At 55.3% G+C, this 19,538-nt stretch overlaps 1 protein-coding gene across 1 annotated transcript; it reads left to right on the top strand.

Moving 5' to 3' along the window:
• Positions 1–385: 385 nt before the first annotated feature.
• On the top strand, positions 386–19,394 carry Gpr26 (G protein-coupled receptor 26). Its single transcript, XM_027929874.2, has 3 exons — positions 386–1,053; positions 9,617–9,730; positions 19,163–19,394. Exons 1-3 carry the CDS (start codon positions 386–388, stop codon positions 19,392–19,394), a joined length of 1,014 nt encoding a protein of 337 aa, XP_027785675.1.
• The last annotated feature ends 144 nt before the right edge of the window (positions 19,395–19,538 follow it).

The following is a 19,538-nucleotide window of genomic DNA, read 5'->3' as shown; positions in this document are numbered from 1 at the left end:
ACGGAGCGAGGGCAGGAGCGAGCAGAGAGCAGAGCAGAGGCAGAGCTGGAAGCGCCAGCCCTCAAGGATCCCAGGGCGTTAAAGGCTCCAGGTTCAGCAGCGCACGGCACCGCGCGCTTGACCGAAGCGGTGCGGGGTCTGGGGGTGAGCTGAGCGCCCAGCTGCCAGCCCAGGAGGTGGCGCGGGCTCCGGGGTGGCTGCGCGTCCAGGTGCCTGTCCAGGGGGTGGCGCGGGGCTCGGGGCGGCCGCGCTTCCTCCAGGGAGCCATGGCGGCAGGGGCCGGGGGTCGCGGGGCGGCGGCGGCGCCGAGGGGCTGAGGCGGCCGCGGGCTGCGCCATGGCAGCGCCGGGTTGCGGACCCTGAGCGCGGGCGGCGGGCGCGCACCATGAACTCGTGGGACGCGGGCCTGGCGGGGCTGCTGGTGGGCACGATGGGCGTCTCGCTGCTGTCCAACGCGCTGGTGCTGCTCTGCCTCCTGCACAGCGCCGACATCCGCCGCCAGGCGCCGGCGCTCTTCACCCTCAACCTCACGTGCGGCAACCTGCTGTGCACCGTGCTCAACATGCCACTCACGCTGGCCGGCGTCGTGGCGCAGCGGCAGCCGGCCGGCGACCGCCTGTGCCGCCTGGCCGCCTTCCTCGACACCTTCCTGGCCTCCAACTCCATGCTCAGCATGGCCGCGCTCAGCATCGACCGCTGGGTGGCCGTGGTCTTCCCGCTGAGCTATCGCGCTAAGATGCGCCTCCGCGACGCTGCGCTCATGGTGGCCTACACGTGGCTGCACGCGCTCACTTTCCCTGCGGCCGCGCTCGCCCTGTCCTGGCTGGGCTTCCACCAGCTGTACGCGTCCTGCACGCTGTGTAGCCGGCGGCCAGAGGAGCGCCTGCGCTTCGCGGTCTTCACCGGCGCCTTCCACGCGCTCAGCTTCCTGCTGTCCTTCGTTGTGCTCTGCTTCACGTACCTCAAGGTGCTCAAGGTGGCCCGCTTCCACTGCAAGCGCATCGACGTGATCACCATGCAGACGCTCGTGCTGCTGGTGGACATCCATCCCAGGTGAGGTGCCCGAGCCGGCGCTCCGGGAACTGGGCGAGAAGTCGGTGGGAGTGGGGGTCTGGGGACCCAGTGTGGATCGTGGGGAAACAACTCTTCCAACAAGCTCCATTTCCTCCTCAGAAAGCCAGGGTAGGGAGGGGACGTCCTCGGGACTTAGCAGGTGCCTAAACTCAACAGATCAGGGCCACCAAAAACATGGGTGATATGGGACATGCCACTTTCTGAAGCAAAATCAGTCAGAACTAACTTGGTCTTCCTTGTCCTTGTCTGTGTTTGTAGCTGTCAGTTTAAGTGACATGGGAAGACAGTGGGCTCTGTTCACTGTTTAAGGTTTGACTCGGACCCTGACAGGGTGGCCAGAGCCTTAGGAAGCCCTTGAGAGCTCTTCAAACTGAGCAGGGCTGCTCCTCTGGGCCCTTCCTCTCTCCAGTGTCTGGCACTGCCTGTGTCCTGACCCTCTGTGTGTGTGTGTGTGTGTGTGTGTGTGTGTGTGAGAGAGAGAGAGAGAGAGAGAGAGAGAGAGAGAGAGTCCTTGCCAGATGGAACCAGGCTGTGCCCTTCCCTGTTGCTGGCTCTGAGGGGATGGAATTGCTCTCACCCTCCAGAAAGCACTGTCCAGTGTCACCTGGCCTTGGAGCCTGAGGCTCCTGAGACAGCCTGCCCACCCACTTCCGGCCCCATCTAGCTGCTGTTTCTCAGGAGGGCAGAGGGAGGCAGCAAGCCCAAGTACTGCTGAGAACCTCTGCCATCCCCAGAACCCCCCCGGGAGAGGAAGGAACTGTAAGCTGAGCTGTCCTGAGCTCACCTGGCTTTCCTCATGAGATTAGGAAAGCAAAGAGGGAAAGTGCTGGTGTGTCTCTTCGAATGCTGCTGTTTTTGTCCATGGAAAGCAGGCTCCCCCTCTGTTGCCTGAGACCCTAGGTAAGGGCTTTGGTATCCTGATAGGTGCAGGAGGTGAGGCAGGCAGAGAGCCCTGGTGAGAGAAGCTAGGGCCTTCCTGCTGTGAGCAGAGCCCTGGACCCAGGATGCACATGTTCCTGCCCAGCACCTAGCAGACCAGAGGTGTCAGTCTGAACAAGGGTTCCTTGCTAAGCTTTTCAACCATGAGCAGTAATGCGCGGTCCTTGAATCTCGCCATGCCTGCACATATAAAGGCGTGGAGGTATGGGTCCATTTTTGCTCCCAAGAACAGCCACTCCTGATTACATGCTAGAACAATCTTCTCACCACAGAGCCTTCCTCACAGAATGACATGCAAAATGTACATGCAGCAGCTCTCACTGCCTGTGCCCGGCTCAGTGTGTGGGAGGAACATGCTGCAGCCACACTCGCAGACCTGTCCGCTTCCCATCACCCTCCACTTTAGAAGGTGCATCCCTGGGGCTCAGGCCAGGACTGCTCTTAGAAGATGCAAGGAAATGTTGTTTAACTCCAGGACTTGAACAAGTCCTAGAGAGGGCCCCTCACCATGAGTTTCACAGCAGAGAAGAGATGGAACTGGGAAAAGAGTCAGTTCTTATTTAGACTAGTTCCTGTTCGACTTCTAGAAGCGGGGCGGGGGAGGGCAGTGACTCCCTTTCAGCCCATTTAGGGGACAGGGGCCAGCAGCAAATCTCTCTCTCTTACTCCAAGCCAGACACTGTGGGAGAGTTCCTGGGGAGATCTTAGGGAAGGGCCCTCCTCTCCCCACTCCCCTCTGGGGGACCCCGAGGAGCTCCTGTACCTACCACCCCAGGCCCTTCAGGGCTCAGGAGCAGAGACAGCCTTGTTGGAGAGGACAGGTTTCTGGGTAGCCTCAGCCCCTGCCCCACTCCCAGAGGCCCCACTCACATCCAGGGTCAGGAGGCCCCACCCGACTCCCATTGCACCAGCTCCATGGATGCTGTGGAGCAGTGGGCCACTCAGCGGACACTGCCTTGTCCCTCCCTGAGGGCTTTTGCCCACCTAGAAGAGACAGACATGCCTCAGGGGACTCCCTGACAGCGAGTCCTCTGGCATCTGTCTTGGCAGCTCCAAATTCTTCCTCACGCAAATGCAGAACTACACAGCTCGCTCTGGGGCTGTCTCTGCATCCTCTCACTGGGGCCTCCTCACCCAATTTGGTGCCAAGAGCCTGTGTGACCGTGGGTGCCAGTCCTGGGTTTTCAGAAGCCAGACTGCTTTCTCTGAGCAGCCAGGGTGGCTGGTGGAGTTTGGGCTCCCTGGAAGTTTTTCTTAGCCTCCTGGGACCCATTTCAGGATCCCTGATGCCCAGTGTGGCATTTGTCAGGAGGCTCTGGTGGTATCAGCTCTTTCTGCAGGATATTAATGTGATGTGCAGCAAGCCATGCCCCCTTTCTTCAACACCCCCAAACGGCAGGGACCTTCTCTTCTTTAAATACAGCCTTGAGCAGCATCCCGTGCCCCTGCCTGTCTGTGGCATTTCTCCAGTGATTACATTTTCCAGGCAGGTTGGAGTTTCCAATGTCTGATCCACACCTAGCCCTCCACCGGCTCAGCTCAGTGTGCACTTCTCTCTAGTCCCAACTCCTGACCCGCTACAGCCACCCCTCCCTGGTGCTGCTAGGCATGCATGCAGGTGCCTGCTCTATCCAGTCCACTGCAGGGCCAGGCTCATTGGTTTGGGTTAAGGACTTTTGAGAAGGAGGATGCTGAAAGAGGACTCAACCCAGAAGCAGCCTGGGCTCTCCCCTAAAAATTCAAAGGGTCTGCAGGGCCTCCCCTCTATGTCCTATGAACCATGCCCACAGAGGCTGACTGACAGCTGGCTCTGGAGGATGTCAAGTGGTGGCATCGTAGTCAGAACCTCACCATGCCCTTGACTTTACAGATGAGGAAACTGGGAGACAGGAAGTGAGGCACTTGTCTGATTTAGCAGATCCAGAAAGTAGCTTGAGTCCAGAATCATCCCCTGGTCTGTGGAGCAGTTAGGCAAATGGAGGCTCACCAGCAGTGTGTCTAGACGTGTAGGTGCTCTAAACTAAGCTCACTAACTGGCAAATGGAACATGTTCTGTCCCCTTACTTTGGCAAATACACCTTTCCTGCAAGGTGGAGTTCACGTTTAGCCTCTACAGGCTCCTTGGAGGTCAGCCTTGTTCTTGCTGGGGAGAGGGGAGCTGGGCCACTGGCCTCACCTCCCATGCTGGCCTACCCAGCACTGCAGGGGCCCTGTGCACCTGGAGCACATTGCAGGCTGCAAAGCCACGAACACACACTGCTCACTAATGCTGCTCCTCAGGCCTAAAGCGAGGCACTCAGGCCACATAGTCCACCCTCAGAGGCACGGGGCCAGCAGGAGATGCCTGCACACATTTTGGGAGCAGGATCAAGGCATTTGGGCAAAGAATGCCATGCTCCAAGCACTGAGAATTTGGTCTACAATGGAAGTGTGGGCTGGGCAATCCCCTTTGCCCTGTGAACTGGCCATTACATGGGGAGCAGTATGGATCCCCAAGATGGGGGGTCAAGTTGTACCAGCATCCTGGCCCAAACTTAGGGCTCTTTCCTACTGTGAGTCAGCTTGTCCCTTGCCTTAAAAGCTGGAAATCCAAAATGGGTCACTTTGTGAGTGCTTGAGCATGGGCTGAGACTGAACTACAGTCAGCTGGGGTCACTCAGGACCCAGGCTCTGTGTGGAGGGCAGGGAGGTAGCTGTGGCTGGAAGGTGACAGCAGAGGTTGCCTCATTCACTGACTCTTCAGACCTTCCCGGAATTGCCACCCCTTTCACCTGGTGACAAGGCCTGCTAGGAGCCTGTCTTTGACCCCAGGAGTCACAATGCTGGACAGCCTCTCCCCTTTGTCTTGCACAGACTGGGGTGGACCCGCCCCAACTCCGCTGCAAAGCTGACTTGCTTGCCCCCTGGCCATGTTGCCAGCTGTGGGTGGGGGAGGCTCAGCCTCTGCTCTGATTCCTCCCATGGATCCAAGGATTCCAGGTGCCACCACCAGGCCCAGGACTGTCAGAACGCTCAGCACTTGGTGATTTCTATGGGTGACAGTGGGGTTGGGGGAACACCCCAGAACCTAGGGTCATCAGACCTGGGATGAGGTCTGGTCCTGTCCAGAATTTCCTGAGTGGCCTTAGACATGTCCCAACCCCCTCTGCTGGACCCCAGTGTCATGATGTGCAGATGAACACAAGACCGGCTCAGGGGTTCCAAGATTTCCAGGAGCCTGGATTTGCAAAGCTCTGGAGGGAGAACGCGGCAGCCAACGCCAAGCGCTTTCATGATGCCACTGCTCTGGGAGTGGGCGAGGGCGCCCAGGCTGCGCCTAAACCATGGCAGAGACAAGCCAGAAGCTGGCTGCTTCCCGGGGAAAGGGACCACCCTGCCTCACTCATCTCCTGCCACTTCCCTCTTCTCACCTGGGAAGTAGAAGATCCCAGGGAGGAAAAGTGGAGCCAGCCTCCTCTTTCTCCAAAGTTCAGGGAGGGGGTGATGAGGTTCCTGACTGCAGCTTGGCTTGGAGTCAGTGGCCGGATGCCAGTCCCACCCGCACACCACTGTCTGGGTAGCAGGTCCTCTTTCCCTTGGGGCTGTGAGCTGGGTGGATGCCGTCATGGCCCTAGCATCTAGTGGCTCTGTCCCAGCAGAGACACAACCCCAGGCACAGTTCATAGTCTACAGATGCCCTCTGTGCTCCACACAGCCAGGTAAGGACAGTCACTTGGGGTCCCTGGAGGCCCAGTGGGGTCACAGTCCTCAGGGAGTCAGGACTTAGTCTCAGGCACCTGGCTGCTGGCTCTGCCTTACCGCACCCCTGGGGCAGTCCCTGGCTCCAGCTCCTGTTTATAAATGCTCAGGGCAGGACTCTTGCAGTGGGAGAGGAGTTTCAGGGCAGAGTTGAAACATAGTATGGAATTATTGAATAAGTTTCTATTGAATGAAGAATGAAAATTAATGGTCAGCATTTATTGAGTATTTACTGAGCATTAATTCAGTTATTCCCAGTGTAACCCTACAAAGTACAGACTCATTACTCTCATTTTAGACATGACTAAGCTGATGCACAGAAAAGCTGTGTAACTTGCCCAAGGCCACACAGTAATGAAGTGATGGTGCCTGTATTAAATCCTGAGGTCTGGCTCTGGTTTTCATGCTTAACCACTAGGTTAGCAACCAAGAATGGAGGCCAGGCCAGTGGAGGTGTTTCACACTGTTGACCATCCTCACTTTGTCTGATAGGGTTAAGATGCTTACAGTTCACTTTTAAAAAAATCGATTTTAGAACGTATTTCTAGCTCACGGTCATCTCTTTTGAAAAGATCACTTAAAAAGTGACTGAGTTGGGGGCTGCGGTTGTGGCTCAGTGGCAGAGTGCTTGCCTAGCATGTGTGAGGCACTGGGTTCGATTCTCAGTATCACATATTTAAACAAATAAGAGAAAACAAAGGCCCATTGACAACTTAAACAAAAAAAGTGACTGAGTGAGTTTTCCCACGATGTTACACTCGTTACGTATTTTCTGGGTGTGAGGCTTAGAGCCTAGAACCGTGGTCACCACTGACGTATGTGACAGCAGAGTGCTTGCCCTTTCATTTCCCCTCTGCACAGGCCTTTTGGAAGCAGGAAGTTATTTCCCCGTAGTTTTTACAGCACAGGGAGTGACCCTGGTCATCTGAGCCTGTGAAGGGTCCATTTCACTCTTTCAGGTCACCGAAGTGCTACTGTCCTTCTGAAGACCCGTGAAGCTTCCCTATTCCCAAGGACCTCTTGTGTTTTGGGGGAGAGGTTTTCCATGTGGCAAGGTGAGGGGGCTGCTGCTCACCTGGAGACAGCTAGGTTCTCGGCCCCAAAGCAGGGACCTGAGTTCCTATTGGGAGGACCCAAGGAGCTCTGTCCTCCGCAGTGGCCCTATGGCTGGCAAGCCCTATCTGTCCCTATGATGAACAGCAGCTCTAGTTATGCCTGTTGTGACAGCCCCTTAGATAAATGAGAAACTGGGTTCAGGGAGGTCAGGTGACTTCCAGGAGGTCACACAGCTAAGGGCAGAGCTTCAGACCCCTAAGCCAGAGCTCCTTCCCCCACAGGGTTGTTCTAAGCCCCTGGGAGTTGGCAGTCTGTCAGGTCACAGATGGAGAGGGCCCAGCCCCAGTTGCTCTGGGGTCCTCTTCCTGAGTCCTGTATATGAATTTGGTGCTTCTTTTCAGGAGATGCCCAGAATGCTCTGCTTGTCAGGGGGCAGTGTGCAGAGATGGCACAGGACACCTGGCTTGTGTCTTGCAGCACACCTGTCATGGATAGCACTGAAAGTCCTGGGGGAAATGCATGAGTGGTCAAATGAGGGGCCCCCGTGGTGAGGACTAATGCTGACATCGAGCACGACAGGATCCCCATCGTCCTGGTTTGCCTGGGTCTGAGGGCTTCCCAGGCTTGGGACTTTGCGTTTTAAACCAAGATAGTTGAGTTGGTCACCTCCTTGCACCCTGGCCTCTGGGGTGGGGCCACAGCATTCCCTCCTCCTCACCTACACCCTGCAAGTGTCGCCTGAGCAGAGGACTTGGGTAGAAAACTTGCAGGCACTCAAGTGCAATCGGAAAGTCGGGAGATTAAAGCCCATCTCTGGGGATGTGACCTTAGCCCCCACTGTGTGCCTGTCGTGTTCTTCACGTGTCCTGGGTGGAGAAATCCGAGTCCTGGTGCCTCCCTAGGAGACATAGTGATTCAGACTGTCAGCAGGTGTTGCTGAAGGCTGCAGAGCCAGTGCCTGGACTCCTGCCACCACCCAGGGTCTTGGGACTGAGAGGGGCTCCCAGACATGGGGCTTTCCTTTTAAAACCAGGACAGCCCCCTGCAGACCATTTAGAATGCAGGACTGTCATGTTTAAACAGGACATCTCAGAGAAGCAGGAACACATTGCTTACCCCACTGCCATCACTCACCAACTGTGTGATCTTGGGAAAAAAATCACTTAACTCCTCTGAGCCTCCGTCTCCTTATCTGAAAAATGGGGACTGTACTGATATCAGCCCTCAGCTTGTAGAGTCGTGAGTATCAGATAAACAAATGCACGTGAGCTCCTGTCACAGGGTCTGGCGTGGCACATACTGAAGACTTGGGAATGTGGCTGTTGTATAGTGACTAGGAATTGATGAGCAATATTAGTCATGAGCAGTGCATTTTCAACCCATATGAAACCTGTTCCTACCAAGCTCAGCTCCCAGTTCCTCTGTGGATTCCTGGAAAGGCAAAGTCAAGGGAAAACAGTTCCGTGCGAATTTCAGGACCTGTCAGTCCAAAGCTACACGGCGTTGTCCATCTGCGACAGGAAGTCTGAGTAGAAGAGCTCTGAGCACTAGTAAGATGATGGGTGCCCTGGAAGGACGGGCGCTGCCCGGGCGCTGCCGGTGCTCCTGGACCTGGGTCTCCGGTCCCCTCCCTGCTGCTTGCTCTGGTTGAACAGGGGGTCACTGGCAGCTGGTGCCTGACTCTGCCAGGCTATCTTCGCTTCCTGGGAACGCTGTCCACAGTTTCCTCCTGGCCATCTTTAGTCAGTTGAATTATTTAGAACCTACACATTAAAAGAACCTGCCCAGGTTGGGTGCCGTGAGATGGAGCGCGTGGAGCCTGGGCCAGCTTGCCTCCCGGACCTCCTCACCCGTGATAACAGGCAAAGTAGCTGTAGCTCACACTCCTCCTGTCGCTGCACACAATGGGTCACAGAGCCTCTGCTTTTCGCGGGCCTTTGGGTACCAGTTCTGGGCAGGCCCTGGAGTGGATCAGAGCAGGAGCAGGCGTGGTCAGAGGCATTGGTGGCTCCCATTTCCTTTCTCCAAACTGCTCCCTGATTCCACGAGGACTTGGTGGCCTCCTGGCTTCTCCAAACTCCGTCTCTGGAGGAATCGGTGACCCAACAATATGGGCTCTCTAGCTCCTGGCAGGGTTGAGGTGTGGGGATGGAAACAGGCTGAGGATGTGGAGGAAAGGAAGCCCCATGCCATGCCACATTCAGGGACGCGGTGCCCCGGGGGAAAGGCCAGCTTTGAGTCACATGGATAGGATTCGGCCCCCCTGCCGGCCAGCTGAGCAGGCTGTTTGGCCTCACAGAACTCATGGCGTTCATTGAAAAACAGGGCAGGTGAAAAGCACCCCGCAGGACTGATCCACTGATCGGGGTGAAGTTAAGAACTAGAAACTCTGCTCGGTAAGAGTGGTTCCGAGGGCTGGTGCGTAGTAGGTGTGAGTGAATGATGCAAGTGTAGCAGGAAGAGTCGATTTTATTGGGACTCACTTAAGCACAATTGCTCCTGCTTCACCTGCTGTATGGGCTGAATGCCTTTCACATATCTGTGTGCTGACATGGCCTTATGGTGTGTACAAGAGAGCACACACATCCAACAGGCACTGGGTGTTGTTATATTACAGACGATGGCCTCAGGCTTAGCAGTGTCACACAGCTTGCTCACGGTCACACAGCTGCAGCCAAGACTTGACCCCAGGTCTCTTGGGCTCCATAGCCCAGTGCCTACTCTGGAAGTCACTGTGTGAGTCTGTCAGTAGTACCTCACTGTGAGCTGCCAGGCTGCCTGTGAGTCACCTTCTCTCTCTTCCACACAGTGTGCGGGAACGCTGTCTGGAGGAACAGAAGCGGAGGCGGCAGCGGGCCACCAAGAAGATCAGCACCTTCATAGGGACCTTCCTCGTGTGCTTCGGCCCCTACGTGATCACCAGGTGAGCTGAGCCCTGGTGTGAGGGGGGTGGGGCTTAGGAGAGCAGAGCAAGCCCAGGACCCTTAGCAAGAGCACCCTCTCCTGGCCCCAGTTCTTCTCCAGGGTGCAGTGGGGACACAGGGCACTCACCTGGGTCTGTGTGTGCTTTTCCTCTTCAGCCTTGGATTCTTTTTATGAATATTAATTATTGTTTTACTGGTGCCCAGTCATGGGGTACAGTGATAATTTGATGCATGTGTACAGTGTGGAATGATCAAACTGGGGTGCTAACATTTCCATCTCCTTAAACATTTTTTTTGAATTTTTTGATTACTATGTAGGAATTGAGTGTATTTATGAGGGACAGTGTGATATTTCAAAATGTGTCTACAGTGTGCACTGATCAAATCAGGGTCGTTAGCAGTGCCGTCTCCTTAGCATTACTTCAAGTCTGGAGGCTTTGAGCTCTCTCTTGTAGTTGTTCATGAAATATGTAAAAGGTTGTTGGGAACTGCAGTCACCCCACTGTGCTGGAGCATATGACTGCTGTCTGCACTCTTTGGGGACCTACAATCCAGCCTGTGAGTCCCTGCCCCCTTCCAGCTTTAGTAATCCCTATTTCACATCCAGATGGACTTAACATCCATCCGTATGAGAACGTGTGGATTTTTATCTTTCTGTATCTGACTCATCTCACTCAACACAATGTTGTCCAGTTCTATTTATTTGGTTGGAAATTTCTTTTTTCTTTTTGGTACTGAGGGTTGAAACCAGGGACATTCAGCCACTGAGCCGCATCCCCAACCTTTTTTTTTTTTTTTTTAAATTTTAATACAGAGTCTTACTCAATGGCTTAGGGCCTTGCTAATTTGCTGAGGCTGGCTTTGAACTTGCAAACCTCCTGCCTCTGTCTCCCAAGCCACTGGGATTACAGGTGTGTGTCACTGTGCCTGGCCAAATTACATTCTTTTTATGACTGAATATTCCACATTTTCTTTACCCTTCATGTGCTGACCAGCATCAGGGTTGATCTCCCATCTCAGCTACGGTGAACAGTACCGCAATAAACATGGGTGTGTAGGTGTCTCCTGGGGATGCTGGTTTCATTTCCCTTGGACATACACCTGGAAGTGGGGCAGCTAGATCGTGTGGTAGATCTCCTTTTAGTTTCTTGAGGAACCTCCATACTGTTCTCCTAGTCCAACTTGAATTATTTCAGGTTAGACTCAGAACCAAAAAGGCGTGAGAGACCCCTCACCCCCAACTCCACTGCATTCCAAATCACAGCGTTCCAATCCTTTGCCCAGGCCCACAACCCCAGGAGGCCTAACACAAGGAAGCAGGAAGAAAAGCAGAAGAGACCGTGTTCTAGGCCTGGGCTCCTGCTGCCCACTGAATGCTGGTTAGTGCAGCCCCGGGTGTCCCCAGCCAAGACACTGCAGGCTTGGGGAGCATGTCCTGCACTCAGCCAGGTGGGCCACCTCTGCTGGGGCTGGGGCCTTTCCCATGTTCCCAGACGGGCTTGTGCTCCCCAGATCTGCAGCCCGAGCTGGCCAACTGCAGGCCGCTGTTCTCGGGTTCACCTTCCTCAAGCCAGCCCGCTTTGGCCATGACATTGCCCCATGTCAGCCTCAGCCAGAAAAAAAGAAAAAGAACTTATCACCCAGTCTGTTTTGTGGACTGAAGGGAAGGAAACACCCAGTGACTGTGTATCCATAGTGGCTCCAAAGTCTGGGAAGTGGACGGTAGCAAAGAACTTCCGTGTTCTATGAGGAGGTGGAGAAGGAGCTTCTGTCAAGCCTGGAAAGTGGGGTCTGTACAGAGTTGTGTGTGTGTGACAGACAGAAAGACATTGAGACAGCACAGCCCAGCATCCCAGTGAGCCCCAGACCCCTCAGCTGCAGGGTCCTGGAAGAGCACCGCTGCCACACTGTCACCTGGCACTCTGACACCCTGGGAGGGGACCCACTGTGGACAGTTCTCTGCCTCCTCCCTGTGGTCCTTACGTCACGCTGAAGCCTGGTTTGCTGTAGCGTCAGCCACTGAGCCCAGTTCTGCCCTCTGCAGCCCAGGAGAAGGCGCTTTGCTCCCAGACTTGCAGATGGGCAGGGAGCCGCCTCCCTGTGCCCAGTCGTCTTTTCTTCCTTAGACCACCCAGCTCCGGTGCCCCCCGCCACTCTCTCTTCCCTGGTGTGCTGCTTCCTTCTGGGAGACCTAACTGACCTCATCTTACCATGAACACAGGACCTAGAACTGCCTTCGGGTCTCTGGACAGGTTGATCTGTGCAGAGCAGACTCACCGGTTCTTCCTTCTAGAACTGTCTACTAGACCTCAGCGTCATTGACATTCTTTGATGTCTAACAGCTTCCCTGGCCCCACACACTGGATGTCAGGAGGGTGGCTCCCCTCTCCAGCCCCCCAGTTTCAATAACTGAAAATGCCTCAGACATTGCCCAAGATCTGTTGGGGACCAGACTTTTCCCTGGCTGGGAACCATGGATTGAGACCCACTAATCCAGCCATGAAGCCAGAGTTCTCACAGGACACAAGCCCCTGCACCGTGACAGAGGAGAACAGGTCCCCTTGCCTTCCCGGGAGGTGGAGTGCGTGGTCAGCAGTGTGGCTGTGATGTGTGCCTCCCAAGCCAAACCCCAGCTCCATCCCTCCACTGCATGACCTCGGGGCCAGTGCCCTGGCCTTGCTGGGCCTCCAGAGGGAGTGTGGGTCATGAGGATAAGAGGACTCAGAGCACTGGTGTGTGTGGCACAGGCCTGTGTGGATGACATCCCTGGTCATTGTCCTCCCTCCCTCTGATATAAGGAGTGGGCTTATAGCAGGGGAAGGGAGTCATGGGCTCACGAGATGAACTTGAACGCCTGGAGAACAGGTCATAGCTCCAGCTTCAAATAATCGGACTTTTCTCTGGGTTAATCTCATTTTCCAGCTTTTCCCATTTTTGTTTGTGGATTGATTCCTTCAATGGTGCCCAGCAATACTTTTTTAGTACAATTGATGGTAGGTTCACAAGTCAATGTGGATGGATGGATGTATTTTCAGTTTTATGTTTCCAAATGGGTTTGATGTATTTTGAGTTTTAAAAAACATGCACATAACTGTTCATCCTTCATGGGGATAAGCAGCAATCTACTAGGAGAAAAGCTGTGCACAGGAGTCCTCATGAATACAGAATATGGCTCTGGTGGAGCCACGCTGGCCCCAGCGCCACCACCCACTGCTCACACCGGAACCCCCAGGGACTCACTTGGCCAGTGGCACTAAGGGCACGGCTCCGGTGCAGGCGCCAGTGCTGCTCTCTGCTGCCTTCCTGTCCACAGAGATGAAAATCAAATCCAACTGAGGCAGCCACAGACGGTGTTGGGGAATTCAGAAGGAAAAGTTAAGAGCAAGCTCTGTCTCTTAAGCCAGCCCAGGACTGTGCTTCCCTGCTTAACCCTGCAAGTCCCACTCGGTGCCTGAGGCTGTACCAGAGCTGGACAGGTGCCCTCTGGACCTACCAACATGCCCCTCATAAGTCGAGGAAGCCAGGGCTTGGTCAGGTTCCGGGCTTGCACCCTACCCGCGAGTGATTCATCCAGGGTGACACTGGACTAAGATCGGATGGTGGCTGGAGACGGGGGGGCCTGGCAGGATGGGAATGCTGACACAGAAGGGGGCTTGTGCTGTGACATCTGTCACCCTTTGAGCTGATTGAGAAGAACCATCTGACCGGGGGAGCTCCTTCTCTTTGTCACATCTGCTTGACAACTTTCTCAGATCAGGAAGCCTCGTCTCAGCCTGGAGCCCAGCGTTTACGAGGATCGTTCAAGTCTCCAGCTTCTTACTGGAGAACACAGTCTGTGAGGCCATACCTGCCACCTGGTGAACACCTGTCCTGTGTCCAGGGATATGGCCACACTCCATGCCCCACCTGGGACAGCTCTCCTGCAGGGTGGGAATACCGAGGCCCAAGGGGGCTCGGATCCTAGTCTAGGTTCAGAGAGGTGAGTTGCCCAGGGACACATGAGCAGGGAGTGGCCAAGCCAATGGTCAAAGTCAGCATCAGCCACTCGGCTATAATTTATCCTTTGGCCCATGCTACAGTTACAAGACTTGGGGGCCAGGCACTGGAGACACAGAGATGCCCCTTGGACAGATTTTATCCCCTCCAAATGTCAAAGCACAAGCACCTTGGCATGAACCCAGGCAGCACCCAGGCTCTCTTGTAAAGCAGGCACATGGATTTTCTGAGTAAAAATGGTGGGTCCACATGACACTGTCCCCATCTCCCACCTGACTGGCAGCATCTTATGTGACTGAAGCAGAGCCCAGGAGGCCATCAGCGCTGGTGGCAGAGCAGTTGGCAGACCTGGTTGGCACGTGCTGACCAAGTAGTGGCTCTCATAAAGATGGTTTCAGAAAGCCCAATGCACCAGCTGGAGAGCTACCCGTAGCTGTGCTCGGGGGTGTGCGATGACAGCGGGGGACATTCGCAAAGGTCTTAATAGGAGTCTGACACCTCTGCTGCACAGTCACACTGGCTCCCGTGTCCTCAGATCCGGGGTCAATAGGACTCTCCCTGGAGTGACCGAGCGGGACCTGCAGAGTCACAGCAGCCTCCTCGAGAAGCACTCGCAAGTATTTTCTGAACTGAAGTTCACGGATCTAGAAGCAGTTGTCAGGCCGTCATCTCTGCAGTGGTCTGTGCTTACAAATAACTGTGGCCGTCTTAAATCACTGCAGTCAGGCTTCGAGGCATTTGCAGATCTGACAGCCCCATTATTGTGGCTTTTCAAAGTAATGGGATCATGTGGCTGGGAGAGAGGTTCAATGTGCGGGTGGCTCCTGAGTGTTAATATTCTATCAGTAAAACCGCTTTTCCACCCTCATGCCTCATGAAAATTTCAAGCATCAGTTTATGACTTTCAGGTCTGCAAGCATGAAGACCAAGTTCTCCAGAAGTCTTGGGAAGACAACGAGCTGGCTTGCCGAGGAGTGTTCTGTGGCCTGTGTTGTGAAATGCACCGTGTGTGTGTGTGTGTGTGTGTGTGTGTGTGTGAGAGAGAGAGAGAGAGAGAGAGAGAGAGGGAAATGAGACAGACAGATGATGAGCACAGACTGTAGGAAGAGCGGGCTCTAATTTACTGCTTTAAAATCAGTATTTGAATGCAAAGGTGCTTGGCTTCTTGGAAGCAGAAACTGAGTCCAGGCGTGGGCAGGCACTAGTCACTGGTGCCCACGGTGTCGGTTCCTGTCCTGGTTCTTTCATGTCCTGGCCCAGAGCCTGGACACAACACTGCTTTGGCTTTGTCTCTGTAAAATTGGGAGAATGATATGGTGGGGTGGGTGATGCTTGTGATCAGTTGGTAGATCCTGATCCCTGGGGGCCAGGAGGAAGTGCTGGTCGGGGGCTGCTGTCCTCCCCCCAGGACTTGCTCTCCTTGGGGATTCCTGTCATGGAGAAGGTGGGGACATCAGTCTCCCCAGGGTCCAGAGAATGCCTCAGAGTTCTTGAAGATGTGTCCCCATCTTCTTTCCTTGCTGGGTGAGGTGAGAGGACCCGGTGAGTGAGGGGCCATGGTGGGCAGCCTCCTGTGTCCATTACCCTCTGCTCTGACAGCCAGCTGGGAGTGGCTAGCAGCAGCCTCGTGGGGCTTACTGCCAAAGAAGAGCTGTGGCTCATGGGAAGTCCCCAGACACATGGAGCAGCAGGGGTGTAGAGGTGCAAGCAGGTGCACAGGGCTAGGGGGCACACACACACACCCCGCTGCCCAGAGTTCTTCCATAAAGGGCAAAAGTGCTGGCACTGGAATTGCCTGAAATGCTTAAAAAGCTGAGCACCGCCCCTGCCTGTCCTCTCCCATCCCAGTGCTGTCCCCTCACCTGGCCTGCTGACAGGAGACCAGGGGCGGAGATGTGCGTGCTCATGTGCTCAAAATGCTGTCTGCTTTACACCCAGGGGGCGCGTGGGAAGCCATCCTGGTGCCTAATGGGCAGGTCTGGCAGGTAGTAGGAACAGTGCGTATGGGGACAAGCCCTGCTTCCTGGAGGGTGGGGAAGGAGCTTTGGCAAACCCCCAGTGTTGTCCTTGGTACACACAGGGCTCTAGGAATGGGGTGGGGCGAGGTGCCATTTTGATGTTGTGGCCAGGGACTCCAGGAAATCCAAATGCTAGACCATCCCTCACCCCTGTGGGTGCCTTCGGGGTTTCAGTTTGTTAGGGCTGCCATAGTAGTACCCCAAAAAGAAGGGCTTAAACAACAGGAAGGCACTTATATGTGGTCCTGGAGGCCCAGGGTGGCGGTGTGGACGGCCTGCTTCCTTCTGGGACTGTGAGGGACAACTGCCCTGGGCCTCTCCCCTGGCTGTGTGCTGGTGGCCTCTGGTGTTCCTTGACTTGCAAATGCCTCTCCCCCACCTCTGCCTTGGTTAACACCTGCTGTCCTTCCTGTGTGTGTGTCTGTGCCCAGATTCTCGGCTTGCCCGAGGACGTTAGTCCTGTTGGGTCAGCCGTGCCCACCCTCTCCCTCAGACCTGCTCTTCATTAATTACATCTGCAATAACCTTCAAAGGTCACAATTCTGAGGTGCTGGAGATATGACTTCAACGTATGAATTGGAGGGTGACACAATTTAGCTCATCACAGAGACAAGAGGAAATGCTGTCTCGAGTATTAACACCTGAGCCCAATAACTCCAGGCCCCGTGCTAGATGGCAGCTGGGGGGCTTGCTCCTGTGGGGGGCTTCTGCTCTGCCAGTTGCCCCGTCTGTCAAACGCTGAGGCCACCAACCCACTGTGACCACCAGAGGGAGGGGTGGGCAGGGGACTGAAATACGCCACCCGGGTAGAATGGAGGAGTGTAGAGTGTAGACTGGGACTGATCTGAGTCACGGAATCCTGTCTTGTCAAGGAGGGTGTAGGAAGTGGTGCAGGAAGCGGTGGCGGAGGGGACTTGGTGTTAGAAGATGGGCTGAAGTGTTCCCTGTCTGAAAGGTCATCTGGGAGGGACCCTGTGGTCAGCCCGACACCTACCCAGACCTGGAATTAGGAAGAAACAGTTGGGCAGTATGGACACCCTCGCTTCTTCTCAGCCCCCATAACGGATGGAGCCAGGATGGGGCAAGGCCCGCCACGGAGGGGGACATCCCAGCGCCCCCTGCTGGAGGCCAGGGGAGCCTCGTCCAGCTCTGCGCACGCCCCAGCTTCCCTTTGCCTGGGGCCTGAGGAAGGAGAGACCCTGGCTTTTCAGAGCAGTAGTTGCCCTGTGCGCTGTAGGGAGAGGCGAGAGGCAAAGTCCTGCCGAGCGCACGTCGACCCTGTGGGGAAGGGGCTCTTGGAGTTACGAGGGGCCTCGGAGCACGTCTTCTTCACCCTGAGTGCTGAGAGTCAGGTCCCACGGTGGCCTCGCCGGGCCTTGCTCTGTGGTTGGATGGAGACTCTGGCTGGCTGCCCAGCCTCTCTGAGCCTCGATGTCCCTGCCTGTAAGATGGGGATAATGATCCCCTCGGCAGGAGAATTGTAAGATCAGAGATTGTCCATCAGGGCTTGACCCAAAGAGGACCCTAACTGGGGAGTGTTCGTGTGGAGCCGACAGAGGTTTCCAAGTGCCATAGATCATCTGCATTTTCCAAATGGTGAAATTTAAAACTGCTCTGAATAATTTTATTCTGTGAAATCTTCAGAATCGTCAGATGACGATTTTGCTCTGGCTGGATGGGTTGATGATATTCAGCTCTTTAATTTGGGGTAGAAGGCTAGACCCGCTGGCGTGCCAGTCGGCCGGGCTCGGCAGCCCTGTGCTGGCCCCCAGCTAGTTCTCTGTGAGCATGAGCTGTGGATTCTAAATTCAAGGATTTTGTCTCTTTAAATTCATCACTTCTCAAAAATAGGTCTCATAAAAGAACATATTTCCCAAATGCACACGGTCCCACTTCAGCTCCCGAGGACCTGAGAGGAGCCGTATCCACTGTGCCCTGGGGGCGGTGGGCAAGGGAGAGGGAAATGGAAAGGCAGCCAAGGGGCTCAGATGCACTTGCTGGAGGTCTGTTCAGGAAAGGGGCAGTTCTGAGGAGGAATGGAGCCCCACAGTTCCCTGGGGATCAGGACGTCCAGCTAAAGCCGGCAGCAGAGCTCAGCTCCGGCTCAGCTCTGCTGAGATCCATCCTGCAGATAGTCAGGTAGAAGAAGGTGCCAGAGTAGAATACAGGGCCTGGACCTACTGCGGCCACTGATATGCTGTGTGATGTTGGGCAATATCCTCCCCTCTCTGGGCCTTGATGTCCTCAGTCAACAATGGGCACGGGAGAGGGTGGTTTATGATCTCCAAAGTCTCTCCCAGCTCTGAGTCTTTGTTTGTTTGTTTTAAAATCCTATGTTCATGCTGGACCATGGCCAGATATGAGGGTGCTGAACACTAATGTGTCTGTTTATGCAGCAGGAGGCTCTCACCCCTCACAACCTGGCACTGGCATCATTGACTAGTGCCAGGAGGACCCTGAGAATTGTACCCTTGGACACATGAGCTGTGACTTCTTTTGTCCTCCCCCAGTGAATGAGGGTCACTTCAGGGTACCTGACCTTGGTCTTATCAGAGCCCCCCAGAATTCCAACCTTCTCAGCCAGCAGCTTCTGTCCTGCATAGGACCTGCTTTGAGCTTCAGGCAGTGTCACCAAATGACCCCCAGCCCTTTCCCCGCTCGGCCTTCCTAGGAAGGCAGAGCAGGCTCGGGGCAGTCGTGCCAGACTCTGCCGCTGGGAAGGATGACGGGACCATCTTGCCTACACCTCTGGCTTTTCATATAAGAGCTGAGTTCCAAGGTGTGGAGAGATATTCCCAGGGAGCTGGAGCCAAAGCCAGAGCACCATGAGCTATCATCCCGTTTCATAGTGAAGCTTGGGATTTAGAGGTGGTCAGAGCTGAGTTCAAATTCTGCCTTTGCAGTTGACCAGCCGTGCAAAGTTGACCGGCAAATTATCTGACCTCCTGGGACATGTTTCTTTATCTGTGAAATAGAAATAAAGCCGGGCACGGTGGTGCACACCTGTAATCCCAGTGGCTCGGGAGCCAGAGGCAGGAGTTCAAAGCCAGCCCCAGCAACTAAGTGAGGTCCTAAGCGACTCAGCGAGACCCTGTCTCTGAATAAAATGCAAAAAATAGGGCTGGGGATGTGGATAAATGGTTCAGCACCCCTGGATTCACTCCAGTACAAAAAGAAGAAAAGATAGCGAGATACATTACATCCCCCAGGTTCGAGGGTACAGTGTCTAGAATGAAAGAAGAGCCTGTGGACGCCCACCATCATGCTGCTGTTGTCCTTGCTGCCTGAGAGGTGGTCTCTGAGCAAGGGCCCGTGGCCAGGAAGCCGTGGGTGGGTGCAGACTGGAGCCTGCCTGTGGCTGCCCACGTCCGTGCATGGCTATGCTCTGAGTGACAGTGACGTCCCGTCTCTCCGCAGGCTGGTGGAGATCTTCTCCGCGGCGCCCATTGGCCCCCACTGGGGGGTGCTGTCCAAGTGCTTGGCCTACGGCAAGGCCGCCTCGGACCCCTTCGTGTACTGCCTGCTGAGACACCAGTACCGCAGAAGCTGCCGGGAGATTCTCAACAGGGTCCTCCACAGACGCTCCATCCGCTCCTCGGGGCTCACAGGTGACTCTCACAGCCAGAACATCCTGCCGGTGTCTGAGTGAAGGACCGCTCTCCCGCCCGAGAGTTTAGAGGGAGGTGGCCCGCAGAAGAGGGAGGCGGCTGGGCTCCTGGGCAGACACCCTGCCACCGCCCCCTGGCCAGCCCAGAGCTGTGTTTCCCAGGCCTGTAGGGCCCCGGGGCTGCTC

Source organism: Marmota flaviventris, chromosome 4, assembly GCF_047511675.1.
Source record: "Marmota flaviventris isolate mMarFla1 chromosome 4, mMarFla1.hap1, whole genome shotgun sequence".
Classification (NCBI taxonomy): domain Eukaryota; kingdom Metazoa; phylum Chordata; class Mammalia; order Rodentia; family Sciuridae; genus Marmota; species Marmota flaviventris.
Note: the sequence above shows the minus strand (reverse complement) of the source record. Positions and strands in the feature narration are given on the sequence as shown.